General features: G+C 35.3%; 1 protein-coding gene across 3 annotated transcripts in view; it reads left to right on the top strand.

Moving 5' to 3' along the window:
• The window catches only part of LOC145687147 (tyrosine-protein kinase transmembrane receptor Ror-like), a 396,459-nt gene that overhangs the window by 118,094 nt on the left and 250,666 nt on the right, over window positions 1-27,699 (top strand). The window contains exon 1 of one of the 3 annotated variants that reach the window (XM_081760612.1): window positions 7,642-7,772. The exons of the other annotated variants lie outside the window; for them this stretch is intronic. Within the exon in view, the coding sequence (XP_081616738.1) occupies window positions 7,748-7,772 (25 nt within the window). The 5' untranslated portion in view covers window positions 7,642-7,747. Of the gene's footprint in view, window positions 1-7,641; window positions 7,773-27,699 lie in introns of those variants that run through there. 3 annotated transcript variants of the gene reach the window in all.

Here is a 27,699-nt window from a genome sequence, read left to right as displayed (position 1 = left end):
ATTTATTTCGGGAGGGGTCTAAAGCGTTTTGGGGGGGGGGGTTCAAATACAATTTGAGGCTAAATTATATGAAAATTTCTAAAATTGCCCCTAAAATTAGACTACATTTACAAAAATGTCGGGATTTCGGGGGGGCGGAGCCCCAGGACCCCCTGCGTACGCCCCTGATTAGCCTTATGTATGAATTTACTGTTAATAGCATCATTTTATTGACAGTATCATCCAACCATTGTCCTTGTCTGTTTTCTGGCTTTGTGGTTGGATGGTTTGTAGTCTGACGTCTCGTTCAGTACCGAGACTATATGAGACATGAACCTATAGCTATAGCTTAACTTTGGATCCAAATTATTCAGCTCCCACGGGGAATCGAACCCGAGTCCTCTACGTCAAAGGCGCGTACTCTAACCATATAGCCACGAGAAGTGTTTTCTTGCTTTTTGATACTACAAGAAGTAAAGCGTCTTATATCGGAAGTACATTTAATATGCTAGAGTGACAGTGTATATTATTTGATTCACTATCTACTTGGGGGCTAGGTGGCTCAGTGGTACAATTCTTATCTCCGGTGCGTGGGGTCCTAGGTTCGATCCCAGTCAAGTAAGTTTGTGATGGACAATAGTGTCCGTGAGTTTTCTCGGGGCACTCCCGTTTCCTTCTACTTTTCCATTCCATTCTACTTTTTCATTCCATAATCATTCACTTGCTTTAATCATCGTCTCCCTGGACCTAACAGGCATAATCGTGAGGCGTTCAACTGTGAGGCGTCTGTGAAGAGTTCATTTCATTTTTATTACTTGATCGTAACTTTACAACGTTCGAGATATAACGAGACAACAAATAGTTTCAAATATAGTGATATCCGAACAACTAATCGGATTTTGTCTAGTGGTGGGCACAAAAACAAGTTTTTCGGTTTTCAATCTTTAGAAAACCGAAACCGGTGGTTTGGAAATGAACACTACAAAAAAAATATATATATATATCGTCTTTGTAGAAAATTGATTGGTATCAGTAAAATTCTGAAAGTATTGGAGAAAGTGAAAACAGTTTCGGTGAATAACCGTATCGGTTTTTAAAGAAAACTGAAACTAGATTTTGTGTGTGTGTGTGTGTGTGAAAGACTGAACCGGTTTTGAAGAAAACCGATATGTCGATTTTTCAGTTTTTCTAGATACAGGTTTCTGGCTTTTATAAAATCCGGTCTTTCTCAACTATCCAACGATTAGTGCCCCAACCAGAGATCGAACCTAGAATTATGAACATAAAAATCACGTATGTTATCCTTTTGGCTACAAAAGCACAGTAAATGAATATGACACGATATATCCTTGGAGTGTAAACGTAGACCTATTGCTTGTTCGGAATACATTAAAAGTGTTGGAGAATGAGCATTTTAGTGTGAAGTTGCATGCACCATCAGAACATGTAAAAAATAAAATAACAAAAAAACGCTAAGCATTTTCTGAACTGCTTCTATGGCTTGGTTTTGTCATGCCTTTTGATCGGTTGATGTGTCTCTTCTTTCATGCCGTCAGCTAGCTATTCAGACTCACGTACGCATTGATATTAATCAAAACATTTTAAGGCGCCTTCTTCGAAACACATATAGAATCTGTCTTTAAAACCTAACAACATATTCATACAATAACACTATTTTACATCACAACTTGAACTGAGTGAAAAACAAGTAGAGGACAAATATGTGTATGTAATGTACGTTTTCGTTTTTTCCAAGCCATTTTTTTTTTTTCACATGATAAAGAACTAGACGGCGGATATTGTTTAGAGATCTCGTGTTATATATAGCTCGTGTGTCCTTCCAATTTGTAACTGTCAACAGTGCCTACAGACAGCGCCTTTTCAACTGTTAATATGAGTTGCTGTGTCCTCGTCTAGTTTCGGTCAGTTTTCAATCTCGTTTCTGTGCTGTTGATAAAGCCTTCTTCACAGACGGACAATTGTGTGCTACCACTGTTGCTGCTGACTTCAGCACGTTTGAAAGCATATCACGCAGTTCTCTCAAAGATCATTTTTGTTCCTGCTCCACTTTTCGGTTTTCTTTTTCTTCTTCTTTTTATTGACGAAGAATAGAATAAAAAAAAAGCAGCTATCTGTATTTCTCTCAGGACTAGAGTTCTCTGTGATGTTGTTACTATTGCTAGTTCTAGAGAAAATCAATATGGAAAAACTCCGTGGCTATTTCCCTTTGTGGTGATTCTTATTTATGAAATTCATGCTTTCCTCTTCAAGGAGAATGTTGCCATGGCTTCCCCCCTCCCCCCGAAAGAAATCAGTCTTAACTCAAAATCGATCACAGGTGAATGAAATAAATTACAAAATATCAATCATTATTGTATTTACATATCTTGTACTATTGATAGGGAGTCTTGGTGGAATGTGAGTGTTGAAGGAAGCGGGAGAATCCCAAGAAAACTTATGTATACGATGGTTCCACCACAAATTCATTTGGTCTTCTCCGAGAGTTGCTACCTTTCCAAGGCAAAATATCGAGATGTTTCATGCTTTTTGCCACCTTTCCGAAACAATATGTAGGAACGCTTCATGCTGCTATTCGGGGCAAGGGGGTATCAGCGTTTCTTTTTTCCATAATAATGTAATCTAAGTCTTTCTATAGTAAAGAGTGAATCGTATGTATCTAACTGACAAAAGGAAAGGAAGGAAATTAAAAGCATATAGGCTCTAAAAAACATATAATAAAAATAGGGCCTATGTGAACAGTATGTAGGCTAAGTATAGACGTATCTAAATACATGCAAAGTAAGAAAAATATAAATAATTAATTATCCCAATACGTTAACATTTTTTGCTATTTTAACACTACCGTTTGTTCTTATTGCTTCAGCTGCTGCCACTTCCAGGACTACTGCTGTTGCTGCTCATATTAAATATATATTCCTGGTTACTTGTTGCTGACTTGAGAAATCGATCTTCAGCAATTTCAAAGGGAGCTTATAGTTTTTGTTGCCATGCACTTTGCTACCTGTCTGCCGTTGTGAGATTTCCTCTTATTTTGAAAGCTGTTTATAATAATGTGGAAAATACTAATCCTACTAATACTAATATTAATAGGAGAGACTGTTGTACCTTGAGCATAGTGTACCTTGAAACATTCCCTTTTTCTTCCTAGTGCTTCAAGTTAGCTACCCTGCGTATAGCCGCATGCAAGATCGCTGTTAGCAAAGTCTCCAGTTTGAACAGCAGTGTGTCTGCGTGAGGTGGACTCGTTTTATACGTGAAATTGTAGTTACATACTCCCAAACACTATTTTTGCGTTCCAAGAAAAAGGTGGAAAAGTTCGTGTGTTCATGACAACCGAATTTGGATTAATTCACAATCGAAGCTGTTTTGTTCAGTAAGCATAAGCACATCATGTTTTTAATTGCAATTTATGGTAGGGTTGGGGGATGGTTATTTTTAGTGACGTAGCACACCTCGTGTACCTTGAAAAAAAAGCATCGTGTACCTTGGAACATACATTAGGCTTGTAATTACATCAAATGATTTTCGTTTTCTTGATTTACAGTAACCCTAAACCATGCCTAGGAGCAAAGGTGGACAAAAGAAATAAAATCGACCTACAGTAATGAAGGAGACTTTGGATGCAGTTCACACAGCAGATCAGAACAAGAGAATGTCATTTAGAGAAGCTACGAAAATGTATAATATAAGCTTGGCTACCTTGTCAGGAGAACCAAAGAAATATAAAACCTGCGGGACAAAAAAGCTATCAATATATGATTAATTACGCCGTAAAACAAGTATTCAATGAGTCTGAAAAAGTTGCTTTGGTGGACTATATACGAAATATGTTCAGAATGCAATCCAATTTAGAGAAGGAAAACGTAAGAAAGTTAGCATATAAGTATGCAGTAGAAAGATGAATGGGAAACATACCAATGTGACATTGTTTGGAAAGATCCAAATGAAACAACCAGGAACCCTTCATTTATTGCTAATTTATCTTGTTAGTTGGTTACTGTTTTCTTTTTCACAGTAGGACTATATTTTGCTAATTATAAATTCATTATCTGTACTAGTTTTATGCTCTATTTTTCTTTCATTCATTTCGTTTTGTTTAAACATTAATATCTACTTTGTAGATTGATCACGTAATACACAATTGCACAAACTTGAACTGTTTTATTTCAAAGTACCTTCAAAGAATTTACTATGCTCCAAGGTACTCAATGGCTGTTCCAAAGTGCAAGAGCACGTTGTATATACCTTGGAACATTTTGAGTCATTGCGTTAATTAATTAAAAACTATTTTTATAAATGTTCCACGTACATAATACAATATGGGTATTAAGGATGAAGCACCCACCTTTCAATTCCAAATAAACCCTTTCCTCTGTAGCATATTTAATTACCACTTTTACGATATTTTAGGAAAAGTGTTCCTAGGTACAACAGTCTTCCCTACTACTACTACTACTACTACTACTACTACTACTACTGCTACTGCTACTACTACTACTACTACTACTACTACTACTACTACTACTACTAATACTAATAATAATAATAATAATAATAATAATAATAATAATAATAATAGTTACAACTTCATCAATAAATATGAAAGTCGGGACATTTTGAAGTCCAACAGAGCCACAACAAGACACGGCACATTTTTTTTTTTTTCAAAATCGGGATATGTCTCGACCCTATCTTCGAACCAGGGGATCCTAAACCCGAAGAAGAGCACCCCACTACCGAGTCACCATTCCTGGAATAAGAACCCAGAGTTACAGTTCGTAATTAAACTGCTGCAGTAACATAGCTGTAAACGAGCACTTCCTAACTATGTGAACACAAATCACTGCTAAGATACTGCACTATCGTTATTGAATAAAGGATCCAAGTAACGTAATACCAACATCGTGTAAGTGAGTTTTCTCGGGTACTCTCGTTTCCTTCCACATTCTCATTCCACCAATTCTTCCATCATTCACTTGCCTTAATCACTGTCTCCCTTAGCCTGAAGGGCATAATCGTGGAACGTTAAACCGCAAGATTTCAATAGGTTGAGAATTGTAATTAGGGAATCTACGTATTTAAGGAATGTGTAATTATGGATGCATTAGACAAGTAGGCCTAGTTGCGTGTACACGTCAATTAACATAACTCGTATAAAAGGCATTCTGATTTCCTATAATGTCGAGAAGCCAAAACCTTTATAGAGGAATCTTTTCATATTCGGAATATGAAGTGTGGTATTGAAGAACTCTGGAATTCTGTTTCGTTTCCTTCATTTTAACTGCACCTCCATCCCCTCTCCCTTCATGCAAACTCCAATACGTAACTACAAAAAGAAACTCAAGAGAAAGGCAAGGGAAATAAAGAAGTCTTCATTTTATTTTTATTTCTTTACGAAAAGAGGTTTTATATTGCCATCTAGTGTTGAGAAGTTTCGCTTAGCAACAGAAGGTGGTTTAAAAAGAGAATATTTGACCAGTTTCTTAAGAAGGTCAGAGCGAAAATATACTTGCACCTGTAGACTGTTGTTCCAGAGCTGGTATGTCAAGTAAAAGCCCTTGATCACATCGCCAACTGTAAGTGCGGAGGTGATAGAAGTATGAAACCTTGTCTTAGACTATGTCTGTCCGAGACTTGAAACCTTGTAATACGATGACTAATACTGTTATCTGTTGGACCACTTTTGGAAAGCGGTAAATTTAATACTCAGGCTAAAAGCTTAATTTAACCACTTCCGGTCTTAATAGCATAGAGCATGGAAACCCACAGAGTAAAAACGGCAGGAGATGGTGGGATTTTAAAAAAAATAAAAACGAAATCTTTAAGTTTTGAATCCCTCGATTATGCCGGCTAAGCTAAAGAAGACGGTGATGCTGAGAAATGAAGGAAATGGTGTGATGAAGAAAGTGGGATTAAACGGGAGAATCCCGAGAAAACCCAGGCATACGGTATTTGTCCATCACAAAGGTCACTTTGCGCGAGCTGGGATCGAACCAAGGACTCCATGCACCAGAAATAAGCGCTCTACCACTGAGCCACCGCTGCCCCGTATTAAAGAAAATAAGTTCAGCATCCATCCAGGTTTATCTTTTAGGGAGGGGTTCAGGAGGAGTAATTGCTGCCCCTCAGCCTGAATTATGTAGATAGGGCTAATCAATAGTATAGTAAATACTAACAAAAACCGATGAACTACTTATGTAGGAAAGGGAGAGTCTTGCCCCCTTACCTAAAGCAAAATCGGAAATGACGCTAGTATTTCCATCTGCACCTTATCCGTCTTTCGAAACTGGGAGTGGAAGATTAAGCTACTTCCGGTTTCTATATTGGATTTCTACAAAACAAAAACTAGATGACACAGCGAAAATATATAATGTCCCAAGAATAGGTTCCATCTCTATCTTTTGTCTCCCTATTGAAATCGGATGTAGTACATTAAGCATTTCTGGTTTCAACATTTTATCACCAGCGTTAGGAAGTCCATGTTAGTGTCACACTGTGAAACGAAACTTACTTGTTTCAATATCAACCAAACATTCTTCGTGTCTCACTACACTTTATCTTGATAACAATGGGATGGAATCTTGCTTGGTTGGATTTAAATGTAGCGTCTCTTTCAGTAGTGAGGTTATGAAACGTAGTCTTAGTGTATGGCTAAACGAGGGTGCGTTTCCGATGCGTTACCTCCCGCAGTGAGAGCGACCTAGATGGCTACTCGGTAATTTTACTTTCGCCAGAGTTATACATACAAATCATACTGTAAGCCAGTTAGGGTTTCCAGGCCTTACTGCCACACCCTTATTATCATTCATACGAATCATGAGAAATAACGCTATTGTGTTACATAGCTTTTTCTGTGGTTAGCTAATTCTTCGGAATTTCCTCGTATTTTTGTGAATTTTCTTTTATTATACACGCACATACTTAATAATAGCAGAGTTCCAACACTTTGCACAGAACATCTTCCAAGCAGCTGTTCCTTGCTAAAAATGCTCTTGCCTGGCAACACGTCTTTTCTTTTTTCCCTTTCTTTAGACATATTTTACTGATTCCGAAACAGCAAGCGGTCCATTGTTCCGAAACGCACCAAATACGCTCGAGCCGACGTATTTTGAGCGTTTTTATTCCTTTCGCGTTTGCAGCGGATTGTGACTAGCCATCCACATTTAAAAACTATTCCAAACGTACGCATGAGTCATAAAAACGCGTTGCGAACGCATCGAGTAGCCGTGCAGTTACAGCTTAATGTGGGATCCGAACCAGATAAGCTCCCGGGGCGATTCAAGCTTGGATCTTCTGGTACACCAACCATATGGCCAGAAAACAACTAATAAAGTCTTAGATCTAAAGAGCATATTAAGAAAACTGCGAAAGATCCTTAATTTCCCCACCTATGCTGCTGCTAGAAATTTACATATTCAGGAAATACGAAAAGCTTTCTGTTTTGAACGTTCCCTCGTAGCAGCTTTAAGTCATACCAATTACATCTAGGAAATCACCACAGAGTCCTCGTCGACACTAATCCTCTGCATATTTATCAGATAAAGAAACTGAGAATCCGAAAGCAGTGAATGGCCTTGGTAACCTTTGACCGAGGCAAAGATATCAAAACTAAGGCTCGACTGCTCGAGAGATTAAAAGAAGGAAAAGAAAAATGCTTTGACCCCGAAGCTATAACTAAACATGAACTTGAGTGTTCAAGTGATAAGTGGCCGTCACGAAGTATCAGCTAGTTTATTATACATTTTTAATGAAGCAATTAGCAGAGAATTCATGTAAGTATTTTGTTCTAATGTAAACCAATTGCGAAATCTTTTCGAGTAGACAGTAGAAAAAAAGAAAATATGTAAAGTGACTTGACAAAAAGTTTTGACATGAAGTTGAATTTTTTATTTTATTATATGAAATTTTTGTATTTCGTCCATCACTTTTCCTCCTTCAACAAGACGAAAAAAGCAAAACCAACACACTATTTTAAATGGAACCTGGTAATGCCGCATATAAAAGCAAACTTTATATATATATATATATATATATATATATATATATATATATATATATATATATATATATATATATATATATATATATATATATATATATATATATATATATATATATATATATATATATATATATTCAAGAAACAAATGTGTTTGTTTCTTCCAGTGGATGATCAAATGGACAACGCGCTGATTGGCTGCTCTCACACACAGCAGTTCTGTTTGCTCAGTGACGTTTAAAATAAGGTTGCAGGTGTTCTTTTTATTGCAAATGTACTGTTGCTGCCTGAGCTGTAGAGAACTCTTTGAATTGTTTTGCTGCCAACCAGACCCGCAACCAGAGGGGGGTCTAGGGGGGCTAGTCCCTCCCTAAACTTTTCGTGGTCCCTTCAGACCTTAACACAAAATGCTATTATTAATACAAAAACACGGTTTAGCTATTTGTAAGATAATTTTTAATGACTAAAAATAAAATGCCCCCCTCTAACATATTCATAGTCTCCCAAACCTCTGTGGCTGGTTGCGGGCCTGTGGCCAACCCTGATATGCCTGTGTGAGTCAGGAAAATTTATACGTATTTCAACTCGGCATGAACACGTTGTTCTATGAAAGGCTGATCCGAGACGTGAGATAATTGAAAAAGGAAGGATGAAATGGGGAAATTTCCTTAAAATAGTACTCTTAGTAGCTTATGCTTATGATTTTGTTCTTACTATCACATAAAGGAAAGATTATTTGTATACATTTTATTGAAGCGGGAAAAAATTAGAGAAAATAATGTATTGAGGAAAAGCAGACCCTGCTGTAAGTAAGCTTCTATTTGTCAGTGGCGAAGATACAGACTCTAAATTCCGCAATTGCGATACCCGCCAGAGAGTCTGAGGCCGCTGACTATACAGAGGAGTGATTGCCAACTACAGAGGGTCCAAGGACCCGCGAAATCTTTTTTGTGTGGATAAGTAAAAAAGTAAAAAAAAAAAAAAAACTTTTTTGGTAAGGTATTATGGTTTAGAATTAAAACTTACTAAAACTTGAACTCAATTATTATTCTATCATTATTCTCAACATAATGACCAATAACTTAATAATAATTTTTAGTTCTATTCTTGCACACTGCAACACCTCTAGTTTGAAGAAGTTGAGCATCACTGATATAAAGAAAATTACAAGAGATTACAAGAATAATTACTAGCATACACTGAGAAAATAAAAGGGATTTAATAATAATAATAATAATAATAATAATAATAATAATAATAATAATAATAATAATAATAATAATAATAATAATAATAATAATAATAATAATAATAATAATAATAATAATAATTTTAAAATTACGTAACAAGTCATTTTATCTGGTGCAAACTGACATCGTTACCCCAGGACATAGCTTGGTAAACTGAAACATATGTCACATTCTCTATCATATCGTGTAATATGAAATTTGAATCGGATAAAAGCTGCCAAAAGCAAGCTGCTATCATTCAGCACAGAAATGTATTCTCTCTCTCTCTCTCTCTCTCTCTCTGTGTGTGTGTGTGTGTTCCATAATTAATTTTAAATGATTTTTAACTTGGCAGTTTTTCGAGATTTTTCCAACCAGATCTATTATTAGGATTGTAAGGGGATTGAAAAAAAAGAAGGAAATAATCGAACTTGAAAGTTTATAAGCTCCCTCGTGGCTATGCGGCTTTGGCGTGGGAGACCTGGATTCTATTCCCGACAGAGGCATATGTGGTTCGGATCCCACGTTAAGCCTTATGTCCACGTGTCATTTAGCCTCGTTGCTGAACGGAACGCTAAACTTAATTCAATCAATGAATCAATTGAAAGTTTGTGTATATACGAGTATTGTTGTATAGTATTTGTTCTTGTTGTAGTACAGTAATATGGAAACAAAACTATTTTTCGCTTGCTTGTACCGTGCATAGCAATTCTAATATAGTTATCTAAATTAAGTAGAACTTTAGAATGTAGAAAGGCTCACATACAAATGAAATAATGTTTGTTTAAAACATGATTGAGGCATTCGGTCAATAACTATCCAATTTACTTGTATCAATTACCGTGTTATTTAAATATAATAAAGATTTCAAGGTTTGTTTCTAAATAATTATAAAACCTCTTTTCAACAAAATATCTTAACACATTTCTACACAGCATTCGTTGAGGTGTTTTCAAAGACTACTATCAGACCCTGAATAAATTTATATAGGACCATCGGGAAGGTATACTTTTTCAAACAAAAGCAGAACCATCAAGATAGGTTCATCTATGTTAAAATTATTCGTGAACACACTCACACCATATATATCTAACGAGTTGGATTGAGAATATCCTTCTTTTTATTGAAATCAGTCAATAAAATTTATAAACATAAGACAAAAAAAAAAAAAAGAAAAAGAAAAAGAAAAAAGAAAAAAAAGAAAAAAAGAATGAAATCGACAGACTCCTTACACAGGTATATGTAGATCTACTTGGTCCAAGGTAGGATCTGTGTGCGTTTACATGTTGAAATCGTATTTCACAATTAAAGAATGATCAATTACATGTTATTTACCTACTTTTGAAGAATGAAAGATATAGATCATACTTTTAAGATGGGCTAACAAATACAGTGGCAGTAAGTGCTAACCGTGTTGCAAGCCTTGACGGTTTGCAAAATAAGCTTATCTTTTATATGCTAAAAGCATTGAGATTCTGATCAAATCATACAACATTATTCCAACAGCAGTCTTCGTAAAGCGTTCAGAGATCGTAAAGCATAAAAAGAGTAAAATACTCAGCTTCAGTTGCCACCTCAGAGAGACATAAAATACATTAACGCTTACGTACACACAGTATTTAATTTCTGCCAATCTACCTGCTGCAAGTTCTCATTAGCCATGCTAAATTTTCTTCTTTTCCGGTTGCTAAGCAACAAGCAAGAGATATCGCCATCCGTTGAATAGAATGGCAGTCCATGGCCCAGCATACGATGGATTGAAAATCACTTGTCGGTAGCGTTGTCAGATTCAAAAAATGCAAGAACCGTTCATGAGATAAGAATGGACGTTTTTATCCTTCGGAGGATTTGTACAATAATATTTCTTAGGAAAGCTGTTTCCTTTTTAAACATTTACAACTATTTTGTCTCACTGTATGAAGACTTGTTATTATTTTCTTTGAAATTATGCATGATAAAGTAAAAGTAATGGAGAATTCGGACCTATGAGAATTATTAGACTTCCAAACTATGCTATACGTAAATGTGTCGGAAGTCTTATAGAACGACTATGTCCGTCCGCCCGTCTGTCCATCTGTCTGTGTGTCAACAGGTATCAGAGCAAAAACGGTAAAAGATAGCAACAAGCGTTTTTTTGTGCAATCGATTCAGCAGTATCACACACATGCCCAAGATAACACATGATCACTATTAATAACACTCTATCGATACCGGAAGTGTTTATAAATTACTATTACTTCCTGTTTCATTGCTGGATTTTAAAGGGCAAAAGCTGTCAAAGATATAGAGGAACTTTTTTTTTTTTTTTTCAATCGAGTCAAAGTCCCAAGAATCGGTTCCATCTCCTTCGTTAATCCTCTAATGAAGTCAAAAGGAGTACAAATTAACCATTTTCGGTTTCAACATTAATCCTAACATTTCAACATTAATTAATATTTTTAAAAAAATCTATTCAGTGTCCGAAGAATAGGTTTCATTTCCTCCATTAACCCTCTATTCAAACCAGAAGTGTTAGAAATCAACTATTTCCGGTTTCAACATTAATCCAAAACGAACAAAAACGGTAATAGAGGTTTTCTGCAATCGATTCAGCTCTCAAGAGAACATATCATCACTATCCACAACACTCTACGAAAACAAGAAGTGGTTGTAAGTAACCATTTCCGGTTTCAACGTTTACCACTATAGAACAAAAACGGTCATAGATAGCAACAAACACTTTCCTGCAATCGATTCAGTTTCTCAAGACAACATACCACCACTCCCCGCAAAACTCTACGGAAATGAGAAGTGGTTGTAATTTACTAGTACTTCCGGCTTGAATACTGATTTTCATATAGCAAGAACGGTAAAAGATATCGAGAAGCTGCTTTTAGAAATCGACATCCCAAAAATAGGTTTCATCTTCTCTGATAAATTTCTATTCCAACCAAAGGGGTAGAAATTAATCATTTCCACTTTCAATGTTGATCCCTATAGACCAAAAACAGTAAAAATATATCTAGATCCGGATTTCTGCAATCGATTCAGCGTTTCAAGAATATGTTCCATCTCCTCCGTTAACATTTGTATTTAAGGTTGGTCTAAAGAGACAAGTTTTGCCGACAGATGTCACTATAGTCTTCGTATCTCTCTCATGTCTTTTTTACCTCTCACGAAAATTCACGATTTTTGTTATAAATTTCAACCTACAGACTTGGAATTTTTAGACAAGGAACTTCATAATCTATCAAAGGCAATAATCCGTGCCGATTTCTTATTTAGAATTTTCTTCATTGCTGAAATGGCTTGATTGTTGAAATGGATATCCAAACCTTTAACAATGAAACTGTTTCAAAAATGAAGAAAATTCTTAACAAAAAATCGGCACGGACTGTCCTGTTGCCTTCGACAGGTTATGAAGTTCCTTCTCTAAAAATTTGAAGTCTCTAGGTCGAAATTTGTAAGAGAAATTGCAATTTTCGTGAAAGGTAAAAAAAATATATGATAGAGATAGGAAGACTGTAGTGACATCTATCGGCAAAACTTGTCCCTTTAAACCAACCTTAAAGCAGAAGTGCAAGAAATCAAGAAATCAAGAAATCAACCATTTTCGGCTAGAACGTTGATCCCCATAGAACAGATACTGTAATGGACGTCGAGAAGTTTTTTTTTTTTTTTTTTTTTTTTTTTTTTTTTTTTTTTTTACAAATCAATTAAGCTTCTCAATAGGATATATCACTACCCACCACACTTCACGGAAACCGAAAGTGGCTAAAATTTACTAGTACCCGCGTTTTCAATATTGTTTTCGATAGAGCAAAAGCGATTAGAGTTATTAAGAAGCTGTTTTATGCAATCGATTCAATGTCTCAAAAATATGTTTCGTCTTCGTTAATCTTGTATTTAAAACTGATGTAGTAGAAATCAACGATTTCCGGTTTTAACATTTATTGTCATAGAACAAGGACGGTAAGAAAATACCAACAAGCGGTTTTTAACAATCGATTCAGATTCCCAAGAGAACATATCATCACCATCGCAACTCCACCGAAACCGAAAGTGGTAAATCTACTAGTACTTCCGGTTTTAATACTTATTTACATAGTGCGAAAACGGGAAGAAATTTTGAGACAAGTTTATTTATTTACACAAATTCAGCGTCCCAAGAATAAGTGTGTCTCGACTTTTGTGTATCTGTTGAAATCGAAAGTGGTAAAAAATATACGATTTTTCCGTTACAACATAGTGGTTAGCATAATGGTTAAAACCGAAGTACTGTAGATAGCGACAAGTAGTTTTTTGATATGTATTCAGTACCAGATAGGATACGTTTCATCTCTGATTTTATTCATTTATTGCAAGAAGTGATAGACATCAATTAGCACTTCCAGTTTCAATGTTAAGCTCCTTTTTGACAAAGATTCAGCGTCCGACGATCAGGTTCCACCTTTGGTCTTATTTCTTCTATCGCAATCTGTAGTTATGGATATACTACTTCAACTTTGAGGATTGAATTCGCAGCGTTTGAAAGTCTACCGTAGTTTTACACTAACTAACTCTATGGCTATGCAACCCGAAGATTCAATATAGCGTTCACAAAAGTTCTCCGTTGACTTTTTTTTTCTTTAACCAACCGATCTAGTGTTTACTTTGTATGTTTTCCGATTGAATTTCCAGTTAAAATTTTGAAAGCGTTCCTACTTTCATTGTGGCTAATGAAAGAAAGTAGAAACCCATTTGAACCCACCTGAGCCTTTTACATAGCTTTGATGATCCTAACAACGTTCGGTAAACGGTTTAAATTATGCAGTTCCTCGTTATGAAATTTTCGCCATTTCCCACTCATGTTCCTCTTGGGTTCGAATATTCGCTTCAAGATTTTATTCTCAAGTACTTTCAGTTTGCGTTCTTCCTCCAGATAAGAAACCACGTTTCGCAACAATAGAACCTAACATGCATGATTATAATTTTTTTTTGTGTTAAGCTTCAAATTCCTCGTCAGAATTTGCGAAGACGAAAAATTTTGAACTGAATAGCAACACGAATTCCCCACTTTCAGTCAACATTTATTTTGTTCGTGGATATAATTTTGGTCTGTTAATATTGATCCTAAACATTTGAAAGTACCCACTTTCTCGAAAGCATTATTTGAAAATTTGACATATCAATAATTTGCCATATTAGTCACGACGAATTTCCATATATTTAGTTTTCTGTGCTTTACTTCTAAACCGATGCCCCCGCAAGCGTTTAATGAAACCTCTGCATTTCTTTTAATTGTTCTCCTATCAGATTTATATCATCAGCATACGCCGTAACCTGCTGAATACCATTCAGCTCTATGCCCTGGTTGCGAAAACACATCTCTTTGTTGCAGGTCATTCTGGACGTGAAAGCTCGTGGACAAGAATTTTCCTACTCGGACTTTATTCATTCTGGGATTCATGTAAACATATCTTAATTAATCTAACTCGTTTCTCGGCATTCCGAATTCTGTTAGAATTAAACAAGGTCTTCCTCCTAATCGAGTCGTAGGCCTTTCTAAAATCAATAAATAATTGATGTACCAAGGTTATACATTCCCATTTTCTTTTAAGCGTTTCTCAAATGGTAAATATTTGATCGATAGTTGATCGATTTCGCCTAAATCCACATTTATAATCTCCAATAATGTCATCATCCTGTGTATGGGATCAATCTTGATAACATTGTTTGAGAGGATTTTATAGGATGTTGACAGAAGAAAGACTTCTCGAAAGAATCAATTTGGAAAAATGATTGATTCTTTCCACTCTTGTAGTCATTCCTCCTTGTTCCAGATAAAGAGAATGCGTTTGTGTATCTTGTTCTACAATTTTTCCTCTCCAGCAAAATTAACTCAACAAGAATTTCGTCTACATACGGAGATTTATGTTTCTATGATTTCTTTATAGCGTTCTCTACTTCTGTTTGGTTGGGCTTTGGAATATACGGTTCTGTTATATACATTTCATTTTCTCTACGAACATTAGTTTCTGGTTGCGTGTTAAACAAATCTTTCCATCTTGCAAAATGCTATCAGTATCAATGAGAATTGTTCTGTCGGCTTTCTTTAATAGATAAGCGCGAGGTTAATAGCCTTTCTTATATTCGTTGATGCCCTTATACATGATCCGAATGTTTTTGTTTTTATTATTATCTTCAAGTGCATTAATTTAAGCTTTCAAAAAATAGCGTTTCTTTGTTCTAACACATAGTTTCACACTGTGAAACGAAACTTATTGTTTTAGAATGCAATATTAATATTAGTTTGCAGAATGGGAAGTTTACAGGAAAAGAACATTCATCAATTTATCAATCGTCAAAATTGAAGTTTATGTCTTCATCCTTAAAATGGTCATCGCCATTTTGTTGAATATGACTTTATTTTCGAACTATACAGAAGACAAGTTATCATATAATTTAACATATTTTGGAATGATGTAAATCTTTCACACGTGGATTCGTTATAATGAGTGCAGTGGGTAGTTAAAACACAGGCATTCTCTTTCGAGGGATTTTTTTTATCGGTCTTTTACTTATTTTATTAAACGATAAAAGAAAAGTCATCCCCTTAAGCACCACAAAACAAACTGAGACGAGTTTTGAATTAGTAGTAATTGGGAAATATAAATCATATCAGAATATAATAACCTATTTTTGCTTAAATCTAAATATTGCTACAAAATTTCAATAAGACTGTACATTATGCAACAGTCAATTGATGGGACCGTATACCGTGCGAAAAGAACAAATTACCGTATCTGCACGGTCAGTACTGTACGTTTGGCAGCACTGTTTGACAGTTCTTCCTTCTCTATGGATTTGTTCCTTATAGTGAGCATTGGTTCGATTCCCAGTCAAGTAAGATTGTGGTTGACAACATCGTGTCCATGTATTATATCGGGGTAATCCCGTTTCCTCCCACATTTTTATTCCGCCAATTTTTTCGTCATCATTCGTTTGCCTTAATCATCCATCTTCCTTATGCTACAGATCAAAATCGTGGGACGTTGAATTGAAATATTTCATTTCATTTATACTGAGCAGTGTTGAGTTTCTTTCTTATCCTTAATAATGCCTTTGCACACATTTTAAAGATTCGTAACATTTATTTAAGAGTTTTTCACCACACTTTTTTTTTCCTGACTGCTCAGAAAAGATACAAGGGCTCGAAAAAAACGGCTTCTAGAAGTTAGTTTTTCCACAGGTTTTTTCCTTAGGAAATTATGAGCTTTTAAAGAAGTATGTTTTAGATTAGTGAAGAAACAACAGTATCTGGGACTTTTCGTATCCTTTTATAACAAGATAATTTACATTTTATTATGTATTCTGAAGAAAAAACTGAAAAAAAAAATTGTTACTTTCGGTGCACGCTCATGGAACGTTAAACTCTATAAAAATATTAGCAATAACTGTTGTGAAAATGTAATAATTTTCGTGAAACAAAATTATCATTTAAAAATCATTAATAAAATAAAATTTCATTATTATTTATGAATAAACTAAAACTTTATTAACATTTATTGAGGCCGTTCAAATTCAAAGGTGAGAAAATTAAAGTCCAAGAGTTTCTCATTTCAAGCATTTTGATAAGATATAACAGAAGGCTAAAGAAAGTAAGAATTCTGTAAATACGGAACTTTTACTACCATCTTAAACTAACATCATGCACATAATTATTATTTATGACTTTAATTTTGTAAACTGAACTCATATTAGGTTAGCGATCATCTAAAGCTCAGAATAGATTGTTTTGCGAACGAAGAAGAGATGTAAAATAAATTTTGTACCGAAGCAAAAATGGTCGTGTATCTGATTCTTGATTATGCTATGTTTTCCTGCCTTCCAATTTGAATTTAGGCAACCTGTAAAACACTTATGACAAGATGTATAAGTTTCAGACACTGTGTACCATTGTTAGGCGACCAACAAGACATCAGTGATATGGTGGGTTGCATAATTTACATTTGCTGGCAACAAAACAATGCCAATTTGAGAATTAATCAGGGGTAGCCAGTTCAATACTGAACATAGGACCCACAAGCATTTAATGTTGTAAACACATTTTATTGATTTACTTGTAGAATCCACAACAGGAAAGCAGAAGAGACACTTGAATAAGAAAATACTAAAAAGTCAAGAAAGCTAAAATTTCCGTTTTTTTATGGGAAAATTTTAAAAATGAGTTACTGATTCTTTCGTATTGTCCAAATAAACTTTTAGTTCGTTTGTTGTATGTAAAAAGTCCGGTCCTCCTGAAAAATTCATGGATCCATCCTAGAACAACTTACTGGCTATATGGCTGCGTACATAACAATCTATGGATATCAGCGAGTTGAACATTAAAATGATATGAGTAAATGTAATCCTCATATAGGTGTCAACCCAAAAATTTGTGCTCTACTAGAACCACCTCAACTATTAAGATAAAACTCATACTGAAGTATATCTTCATCAAGTTTCTCATTACGATTAATTTTCATATAAGATGGTCCAAAGATAAAGCATATGTATCCAACTATTTACCATATTAAGCAAGGCAAAATGACATGTTTGATGGTATATTATCACGCGTAGGTTTCTACAAACTCGAGGAAATTTAATGTTTGTGGCTTTAAAAGATACATCGTTCGTTACCATTAATAGTTGATAGCTTTTATTCTAATGGAAGGTATTATTATTTACTTGTTTATGCACCTAAGTGCTCTATATGGAAATATTTGTTTATTTGTCTTTTCTTAATGGTAAAACACATACTTCTGTGGTACACACACTTCTTAGTGTAGTACTCATATATTACTTCTAATGCATACTAGGTGTGATCAAAAAGTACAGTGAATCATTTTATTAGAAACAAACATATAAGCTTACTATGGAATTTGATTTAATTTCCTTCAAAGTACTGTCCTTGGCTAGCAATGCACTTATCTCAATGTTGAATTCATGACTGAAGCATTTCTGAAAGGCTTCTTTTTGAAGAGCGTTCAGCTGCTCTGTCATGGCGTTCTCAATGTCAGAAATGGTGTCAAAATGTTTCCCTTTAAGTACGATTTTAATTTTTGGGAAGAGACAGAAGCCTCATGGTACTAAATCTGGTGAGTAAGTTGGATGTGGACAGGAACACTTTTTCCGGCCAAATCTCACGGATCAAAAGCAAGGTGTAGCACGCGGCGTTTTCGTGGTGAAGAAGAATGCCACTTGCCTATTTAATCCACGGTTAAAATGCTTTTCACAGACCCATACGAAAAGCTCTCGAATAGTCATTGACCTGTTTGAACAAATAATTTGTGCCCCTTTTTTTTCACGTTTTCATCTGTTCTTGACTTCGGAGGACGTTTCGATCGTTGCTCGTTTTCAACCGACTCCTTGCCGCTTTTGAATCACTCATACCACTTGTAAACAGTCTTCAATGTCACCGCTTCATCGCAATACATTGATTTTGACATTTCGTGATCTTTATTGGCACATTTTTTGCAGCTTAGAACAAAACTTAATGTTGGCGCGCGACAGACACTCTTAAAATGTACACAATCTTCTGTTTTTGGAAGCCAATTAACATATCACAACTCGTTCAAAGTCGACACTGACTGTACCAAAGATTTAGGCTACACGGTTTACTATTAAATAGTTGAAATAGATAGAACATCGATAGATGACACTGTGCAGCTATATTCACCACACTTTTTGACCACACCTTGCATACAAGGCACTTAGCGTTCTAAGTAAAATTTAATGTTTCCTTTTTATATAGTTATTTCAGTCAGTAACTGTACTTTGAATGTTTTTTAAATATAAGTATATGCAATGAATTATATCCAGATGAAACTTTGTAAATGAATTAATAAATAGAACGATACGTTTCAAATGGAGTGAAAATTGTGCATAAATCTACCCGGAAGGAGAGCGAATAATATTGAAATTATGACAAAATGGAAAATACTCATGTTTCGTTTAACATATATGAATCTATAATTTCTTATTTATGCACTCAAGCGTTTCGACTGACATCTGAAATAATTAATTTTCATATACATGTAGTATTAATTTTCATACACCAGCCACCATACAAATTTTGTGTAGCTCTATTATGTGTGGACAGTGGTGACCTGGTATCGGGTTATTGCCTCAAAGCACATTCTGCTCAACCATTAAGAAGTTAGATATTTCCTCAAATAACTTATCTTCCTAATAATTATGAACCGGGAATCCATGAGAAGAGCAAAAAATCTTGTCTACTAGCCAAAACGGGTGTATGTAATTTCTATATATGGTCAAATCAATTCAGCATTGCCACAAGTTATATAAAATTTTAGTATGAAATTCAGCATTAATAAGAATGAAGATTTTTGTTGAATCATTTATATCAAAGGAAAACTGAATATTCCTCAATTGTATAAGTGTGCTTTCAATTTAGAATTCAATCTTAGCAATTGGCACGTTCTTAGCATCACATATTCTAGATTACGAGGGAACAAAACCCTGTAACTGGGCCATTTAAGATAAAAATTGGATTTCTTTAAATACTTAAAAGACTTGTGATAAAGAGAATTAATATTACATGTGATATTGTATTAAAAATAAATTGTCCTTTTCTACGTACGATTCAACGTTCTTTCGTACGTACGACTGAGATATTTGCCTTCTATTATTAGGATAAATAGAAGGGTATCGTATGGAATCAATTTTAAGTTGTTTTTTTTAATAAAAATAATCCCTAGTAGCAAGAAACCTTTCGGCCAGTTGGCACGTGCCTGGCTTTTGGCTTTCTACGCTTGCACTTGAAATACACGCTTTCATACAATTTGCCTTTTGTTGAACTTGCAAGTGATGCTTTAGAACCTTCGCAGAGCGTCATAGCATCATTAGTCGTTCATTGGCTATTAACTTGACTTCACTTGTAAAAAGCTTTCGTCAAGCTTGAATGAAACACCGAATGCAAAGTTGCCCCCCATGTAATTTAGTTACTGGAATCCAGCTTGCGGAATGCTTGCACGTTTTCCAATCAAGCTGGATGCAAGCTTGACAGACTTGCAATTCAAGCTTACAGCAAGCGGTTTGCAAGTTGTCTTTGCTACTAGGGATAGTTGTTTTCCTCAGTACTTTCTTAAACTACGCATGAGGATTTACTCATTTCACATTATTTTCTTCATCTCAATGAGAGTTATCAACGGCTATATTATGTTTCATCTCTGCACATTTTTTTTTCGGTCAATGCTAATAATCTATACTTATATACGAGACACATGTCTAAAAAGGGATATATTTTTCAAAAGACAACAAAAATTATAACAGAAGAAATTTATTGCGATTGATATACAAGCACATAGCTTGACTATTTTTTGACGTAGCAACAATGAACAGCTGGACATTTCTGGTAGCGTGGCACAAGCATCTGTATACCCTCTATGTAAAAATCAGCCGCGTGAGAGTGCAGCCAGTTCAGAACTGATGCCTTGAGCATTTCACTGTCATTGAATCCCTTCGATGCAAGCCACTTTTCTAGTGAAGTAAAAGAAAGAAATCGCTGGGAGCTAAGTCGGTGTTGTAAAAGGGATCATTGAATAGTTCCCACTGAAATCTTTGAATTGTCGTAACAGTAGAAGCAGCTGTGTCTGCGGTCGTTGTCATGGATTGGAAGAATTCCACAGCGTACCATTCCTCTCCGCCGATTTTGGATGGCATGTTGCAAATTATTCAGTGTTTGGCAATACACATCTCCTGTAATTGTTTCTCCTGGTTCCAAGAATTCCACAAGAATCATATCCTTTTGGTCCCAAAACACGATTGTCTTGATTTTGTGAACTGATGTTGTTTCTTTGAATTTCTTCGCTTTAGGAGAGCAAACGTTCCGTAATTGCATTGACTGCTGCTCCGACTCCCTATTGTGCACGATATCCAGGTTTCGTCCACCGTCACTATGTGAGAAAATAGGTCAACCTTGTCCTTTCCCCAGCGGACTAAAATATCAAGTATGGCTCTCATTCTTTGCTCTTTGTAAGCGTCTGTCAGAATTTTTGATACCCACCTCACACACAGTTTGCGTTAACCAGGTTGTTAGTCAATTTGATCCACTTTTTTCGCAGGCACTTCTGGAAACTTTGGCAAGTTCAGTTACTGCGAACCGGCGATTACATCGCAATTTCTTGTAAACATGTTCCATCAGATCGTCCGTCTGAACACTAGGCTTCACGCAATGCTCATTATCATGAATATTTGAACGCCATTCCCGAAATTCTCTGTACAATTGTCTCACCCTTCCTTCACTGATTACTGTCGGTCCGTAAATGACACACAACTCTTGACGAATATTAGCTGCATTTTGCCCTGTGGCATTCAGAAATCATATGACACCTCAATTCATCTTTGGCGGGATTTTGTGTTACGACAACCATTTCACCTTACTGCTACTCGCATCTCTACTGGGACGATTCTATCTCTGTGGCAAGCACAGAATACTAGGGCATTCTCCTGCTTAATTTCATCAGTGTTGCCACCCCCGCATAAAAATTATTGGCGCTTTTTTTGACATGCACCTCGTATATAAAATAATGTGAGTGTCAGTGTCTATCATCAGACTTTTGCATAGTAAGAAGTGCTCTGGAGCCACCAAATTTTGTACAGAGGTAAAAAGGACGCACAAAGTCCTTTTTTTAAAATTTGGGCAGAGGGTCAGGTTTGGAGAGTGAAAATGTGTTCACAAAAGAAGATAAGTATGGACGACGGATATTAATGGTGGCATCAACATTGTATGAGACGTGGACTTATAGCTTAACAGGGGATTCGAACCTCATGAGCCGCCACTGGTAATCGAACCCGAGTCTTCCTCGTCAGAAACGCGTATACAAACCATATAGCCATGAGGGAGCTTCAGACGGATCAAATTCATAGTTTTCATTATTTATTTATATCACTTACATTGACAGGGGTAACGCCGATTTTATTGCTCTGCCTTTTTTTGTATTTATTTTACTCATTGCTTTACCCGTTTTTCGAGTTTCGGCTTGAGGAGATTAGCAGAGTGGTTAAAATATATGCATAAAGGGAGAGCATAAACATCCGATGTGACGTATATTTTTGGTGTCACTGAGATGAATTGTGACACTCCTGACGCCGTTTACGTCAAACTTATGTCCTCATCGTAATAGAACGGGGGAATAGCAGGTCCAAAATAACCAATCCGACGCCGTTCAAGTCTGACTTTAACCCCCATCGTCATCGGGAAGAAGGTGGAGAGGGTGAAAAATAACATATTAAAACTGACCTATATTAGTATCGAATTCATATTTCACGGAATCGCCAAGGTGATTGATGACATTTAAACGTAGTTTAGGCAAGAAGGAACATGTCAGCTGGTCCGGGAATTGACAAAGATAACGCCGAAATGTTTGCTTTTCCTTATTTATTTATTTATTTATTTCACACGTTTCTTTATTTTCAAATATGATAAACCTTATTCTCTCCGTGCTAAGAACGTGTACAATATTACTGTTAATAATAATAATAATAATAATAATAATAATAATAATAATAATAATAATAATAATAATAATAATAATAATAATAATAATAATAATAATAATAATAGAAACATTTAAATTTTATGTATTTATTTATAGAAGCAGTAGAATAGGAATTGAAATTAAAGGTCGACGAAATGTTAACTTTAATGTATATACACACTTTTATATGTATACATGAAACTATATTATAATATTCTTAGCTGGTAAAGGCCAAAATCAGCAAACAACTACTATCAAGGTCACACAGAGATCCTTGTGTTCGTCACCAATTTGGTGTGATATATGCTTTAAAATCCTTGTTATGACAGCTTTTATGATGAATCAATTAGAAACGTTTGTAATTATAAGAGTTGCCAATATTTATATATTAGCTTGTCTACGGCTCTCTCTCCAGGGGTCATCAGATAATACTTGCTTTAGGAATAGACCATACTAGTTATGAACTTCGCTAATCACGTATGCATTTTCTAAAGTTCAAATCGATTAATCTTTCAAGTTTAATTATTTTTATTGGTGTTGATTTGAATTTCTTTGTTTTACTTTTTCATATCCGTTCACGTTTTTCAACTCTTTTGCTTGGACTACTTCTGTAGTTCTCTCAGCCGCTGTACCTCGTGACGGTAAGGTCAAACAATTGTTTTTATGTTGTAGTACGCGTGATTCAACTTCTTGTACAAGGACGAATAGTCTATGAATAATTGTAAGCTTTGTTTCCACTACTATTATTTTAAGCTAAAGAACATATCAGTAGGTAAATGTTGAGTTCTTTTGCTAGTTCGGGTTCTATTCCCAGTGTGGGCATGGACTTTTTTTTTTTAGAGTAGCCTCAGCAACTGGATTGTTGAGGCAAGCTGAAAGGCAAGGTCTGTCCGTTTCAAAATCTTAACCTCTAACATGATGTCGGAACCCAGAGACTAGGGTAGTTTACCGAACTGTTCTGTTTTTGACCTTGTCCGGTATCCGGTATGACCGCAAAACCGGACGTTAAATGTCCGACAAGTTTTCTTCTTATTAGTCTTATTCTCTGTTCTATTCAGATTATTCTGGAGTAACTGAAGGAATCGTTTGTCGATGAGCATGGTTAAAGGAGAGCTTATACATAATTCGCTTTGATATTGTTCTGTCGTGCACTGAACTTTTGTTATTAAATTCGAACTCTGAATCGCTCAATTTTATGTGAAGTAACCACTTTCACGTTGTTCATATTTTTGACGAGCGATGATATCACAATCTTAAGAATATAGTACAGCAGGAGGGTGCCTGTGGGCAACCCTACCGGAGGCGACGAAAGTTGCTACCATAATTCTTCACAAATAATTGCTGACATAACAGTATGATTCCCTCCCTCTTGTTGTATAGTCATCGTTTTCTTGCTGTATGTGTGTATGTCAATGTGTATAAGCATTGCACACATAAAAATATTCTACGAGATACAAGAATTATCAGAGTATAAGCGCGTAAGAATTATAGAAAATAAAAGCCACATGCTGTTTTCCTTATGATGGTATAGGAAAATTAAGCCTGAAAATGGCTCCAGAGGGGAAAACAATTTTGAAAGCTAATATTTGTTTTAATTCTTTGGAACACACTGAGACTTCTAAGAAAAAATCGCCAAAAATTGTAGTTGGACAACCTCCTGAAATTACATCAATATGGCGGACACACGACCACGTCCATTTATGCTTAAATGGTAATATCTTACCACAAAACTGAGATAACAAGCTTCGTTCTGGTGCCAAATTGAAGGTAATGTATGATTCAGATCATTTAACCCTTTCACAGAGGAAGTCGACTTTTGTCGACAGAACCAAATTCCCTTAACATGCGAATGTCGACTATAGTCGACGTGTTAAAATTTGTTTGTCCGTATCTTGGCTTTGTCGAGAGTAGTCGCCAAAGTTGTACCGTTCATTTTTGTTTGTGTTCTATTGTTTTCGATAAACAATCGAAATCACACAGAAAACCTTTGGCGACTACAATCGACAAACCCAAGATACAGACAAATTTTAACACGTCGACTATAATCGACATTCGCAGGTTAGGGAATTTTTTTTCCGTCGCCTTCCACAGTGAAAGGGTTAAGTTAATATCGTTCTTATACGTTGCCACCATATTTAAATATGAAATTATGTATAAAAATAGTTTTCTCTATTTCATTATAATTCTTTCATAGACCATTACTATGAAACTACCAGACATACGGAAAAACATTTCGATGTAAACGTTATAGCGTAGAATTTCACCTTTCTAAGGATATCAATATTATTTTTTGCCTCTTAAAAGCTGAGGGAACTAGTCTATTTTGTGTAGCATAAGGTGTTGCATTTTGAGAACTTAGATTGCACTGAACAAAATAACATATGAAAATATTTTTACAACGAAAAACGAAAAAAAAAACTTTTGGAAAATTAGTTTGTTTTATTTCATCATTTCGGGTAACCCGAAACTCTTGAGAAACCTACCGAAAATAAAACTAGAGCAAAGACCTAAAATGACGTCATGAATATAGCGGCCAAGCGACCATGATAAAAAATGATCTATATTAATTTTACGAAAGTACGAATGTAAGACTGGTCTATAATGATTTCCTGAGAGCTGAAAGAACAAACAATTGAGTGCTTCATTTGTTTAGTGTGCAACGTACACTAAGCCACAATGGCCATTACGTCAAAGCGGCACATCTGTAATATGCCAAAGTATAAATACACGCTGTCGGTACAAGAATTCGAGCAATTCGTCGAGAAGAGCTTTTATTTTTACTATATGAACGAACAAATTATAGTCAGATATGATCATAGAACAAGTTTTAATAAGCGCGATGGAAATGAGTGGTGAAATGACGGAGCCATAACGCAGAGGTATAACGGATGCCGCTGCCGTCGATCTCCATCATGCAAGGGAGTCCGTTGACAGGTGAATACTCAAAACAATAAGTTTCATTATCAGTATTATGCCAGATGCTGGATAGTAGCGATTTAAGAAAATTTGTGGACTGGCTACTGTAACATTGACTCTTCAATAAATCTGAATGAACCTCATTTTCTTTTCGTCAGGAGTTACAGCAAACGACAAAGTAAATTGTGATATAGCAGTGAAAACAAGTGAAAATTTTTATAGGGAGTATTCCTGAGAAAATTACTAATCATGATTCTTGTAATACCCCTATTTGCATAAACTCAATAATGTGTTGTGGTCCTAGCATTTCGTAAATATGTGAGGCGATTTACAGAGATTTTCATCGGACTACAGACTGTAAGTACGGTGCGTGACGTAGGAAGCCGTCAATGACATGGAAAACGTTCACAAATTTCATGTATTTGAACATAAATTCTCCCTGGACTCCCTCTGAATTTATCCCTTTGGTTCTAACACTCAGGTGGCAAAGAATTGCACAGTGTAATTTTGAAATTTGGGAGCGTACTGTTATCTTTGAGTCTGTCGTTATAAACATAATAGCGGTAACACAATTTTCTGTTGAAAATCTTTTTAATGGTATTTGTCAGTTGACTTGAAAGGACTGAGTTTAGCCTCGAAACACAAAGCGCCTATAGGTTAAACGTATCGGATGTGCGGTCTTGTTCAACAAAATTTGCCTCTCTGAGAAGTCCAATATTGTTGTCCACTACTAGAATTCAATTAAAGGCAAATCGTTTTTAACCAGCTGTGATCTTTATTTCTAGTCAAGCGTTAAAATGACCTACATAGCTACAGTTTAAAAAAAGTGAGTAGTTTTTTCTTCATGAAGTGGTGTAAGAAAGACCGCAAGATTTCCGACCAATTGCTTTATCACTGTTATTTTCATGCATTGAGATAATACGCCCTACGTCCTCTCGTTAATAACTTCAAAACGAGTCGAATTGACCAATTTTATTTATTTATTTATTTATTTATTTTTGCCATACATAGATACTGATTCTTTGTAAAACACTGAGGTCAATTTATTCGCAAGTTATTACCAAATAATTATCGATAATCGTAATATTTTTTGTGGGTGACGTAAAATGATCCGGAAATAACTTCCGAAACTCTTTCAAACCATATTTGTCTTAACTTGAATCAAACATATGCATAAAGTGATTTATTAAAACCAGGACAATAAGAACTGTAATAGATTAATTACAAGTTACCCGGTTGGTAACACTGATGTTTACATTTTAGTTACAAAACTGTCTGCCTACATTCGTTCGCTGATCGGGATGTACAATAATAACTCGTTAACTCAATAGTTATGCTGATGCTATTGTTTTGAATGTTTTAGGATGCGACACTGTTATAGAAATATCGAAATATTTATTCTTAGATTAAGATTGGCAAATTGTCAAATACTTTAAATAAATCAATGTTCTAATAACGAATGTAGAGTGACTCAGACGATAAGCTGTCATTCCGGGTCCTTTTCTGCAGTATCTTGAAGTTTTTCTTCTTTTTCTCTATATTTAGTGATGAGATTTTATTGAAAATTATATCTACAGATGACGATAGAATCTTAGAAGCTCAAATAAATCTAATTATTTCTAGTACACTTCCCACAAATAGCACAAACTATCCCAAATAGAAGGAAAGTCAATATGTCAAAGTTAACACAAATTAAAATTTTGATTCTTTTTTATTTATTTGTTTACTTGTATAATTGCTCTGGTATTGAAGTGCAGCAACAATAGTCTGTAGAGCTTTAGAACTTAATTATCTTGATACGAAGAACAAGAAGTATGTCTAGTGCACGTTCTTTTGTAACAAAACGAACTGCCTTTGAACAAACTTTAATTTAGTTGATCCATCCTTTAGTGTTAAGAGCAGAAACAGACCATGCATTTGTCGCTGCTGCACTTAGTTTAATTGAAATCTGCGGACATTTCAACTCCTTGCTAAAGCACTTCTGCACACTGCAGCAACGATGCAGACCAAAACTCGTGAAGTAAGAACAAACACTATTTCGTTGAATGTTTTC

The sequence above is a fragment of the Thermobia domestica genome, chromosome 1 (assembly GCF_964235325.1).
Source record: "Thermobia domestica chromosome 1, izTheDome1.hap1.1, whole genome shotgun sequence".
NCBI lineage: Eukaryota > Metazoa > Arthropoda > Insecta > Zygentoma > Lepismatidae > Thermobia > Thermobia domestica.
This window is presented reverse-complemented; position numbering and strand designations above follow the sequence as displayed.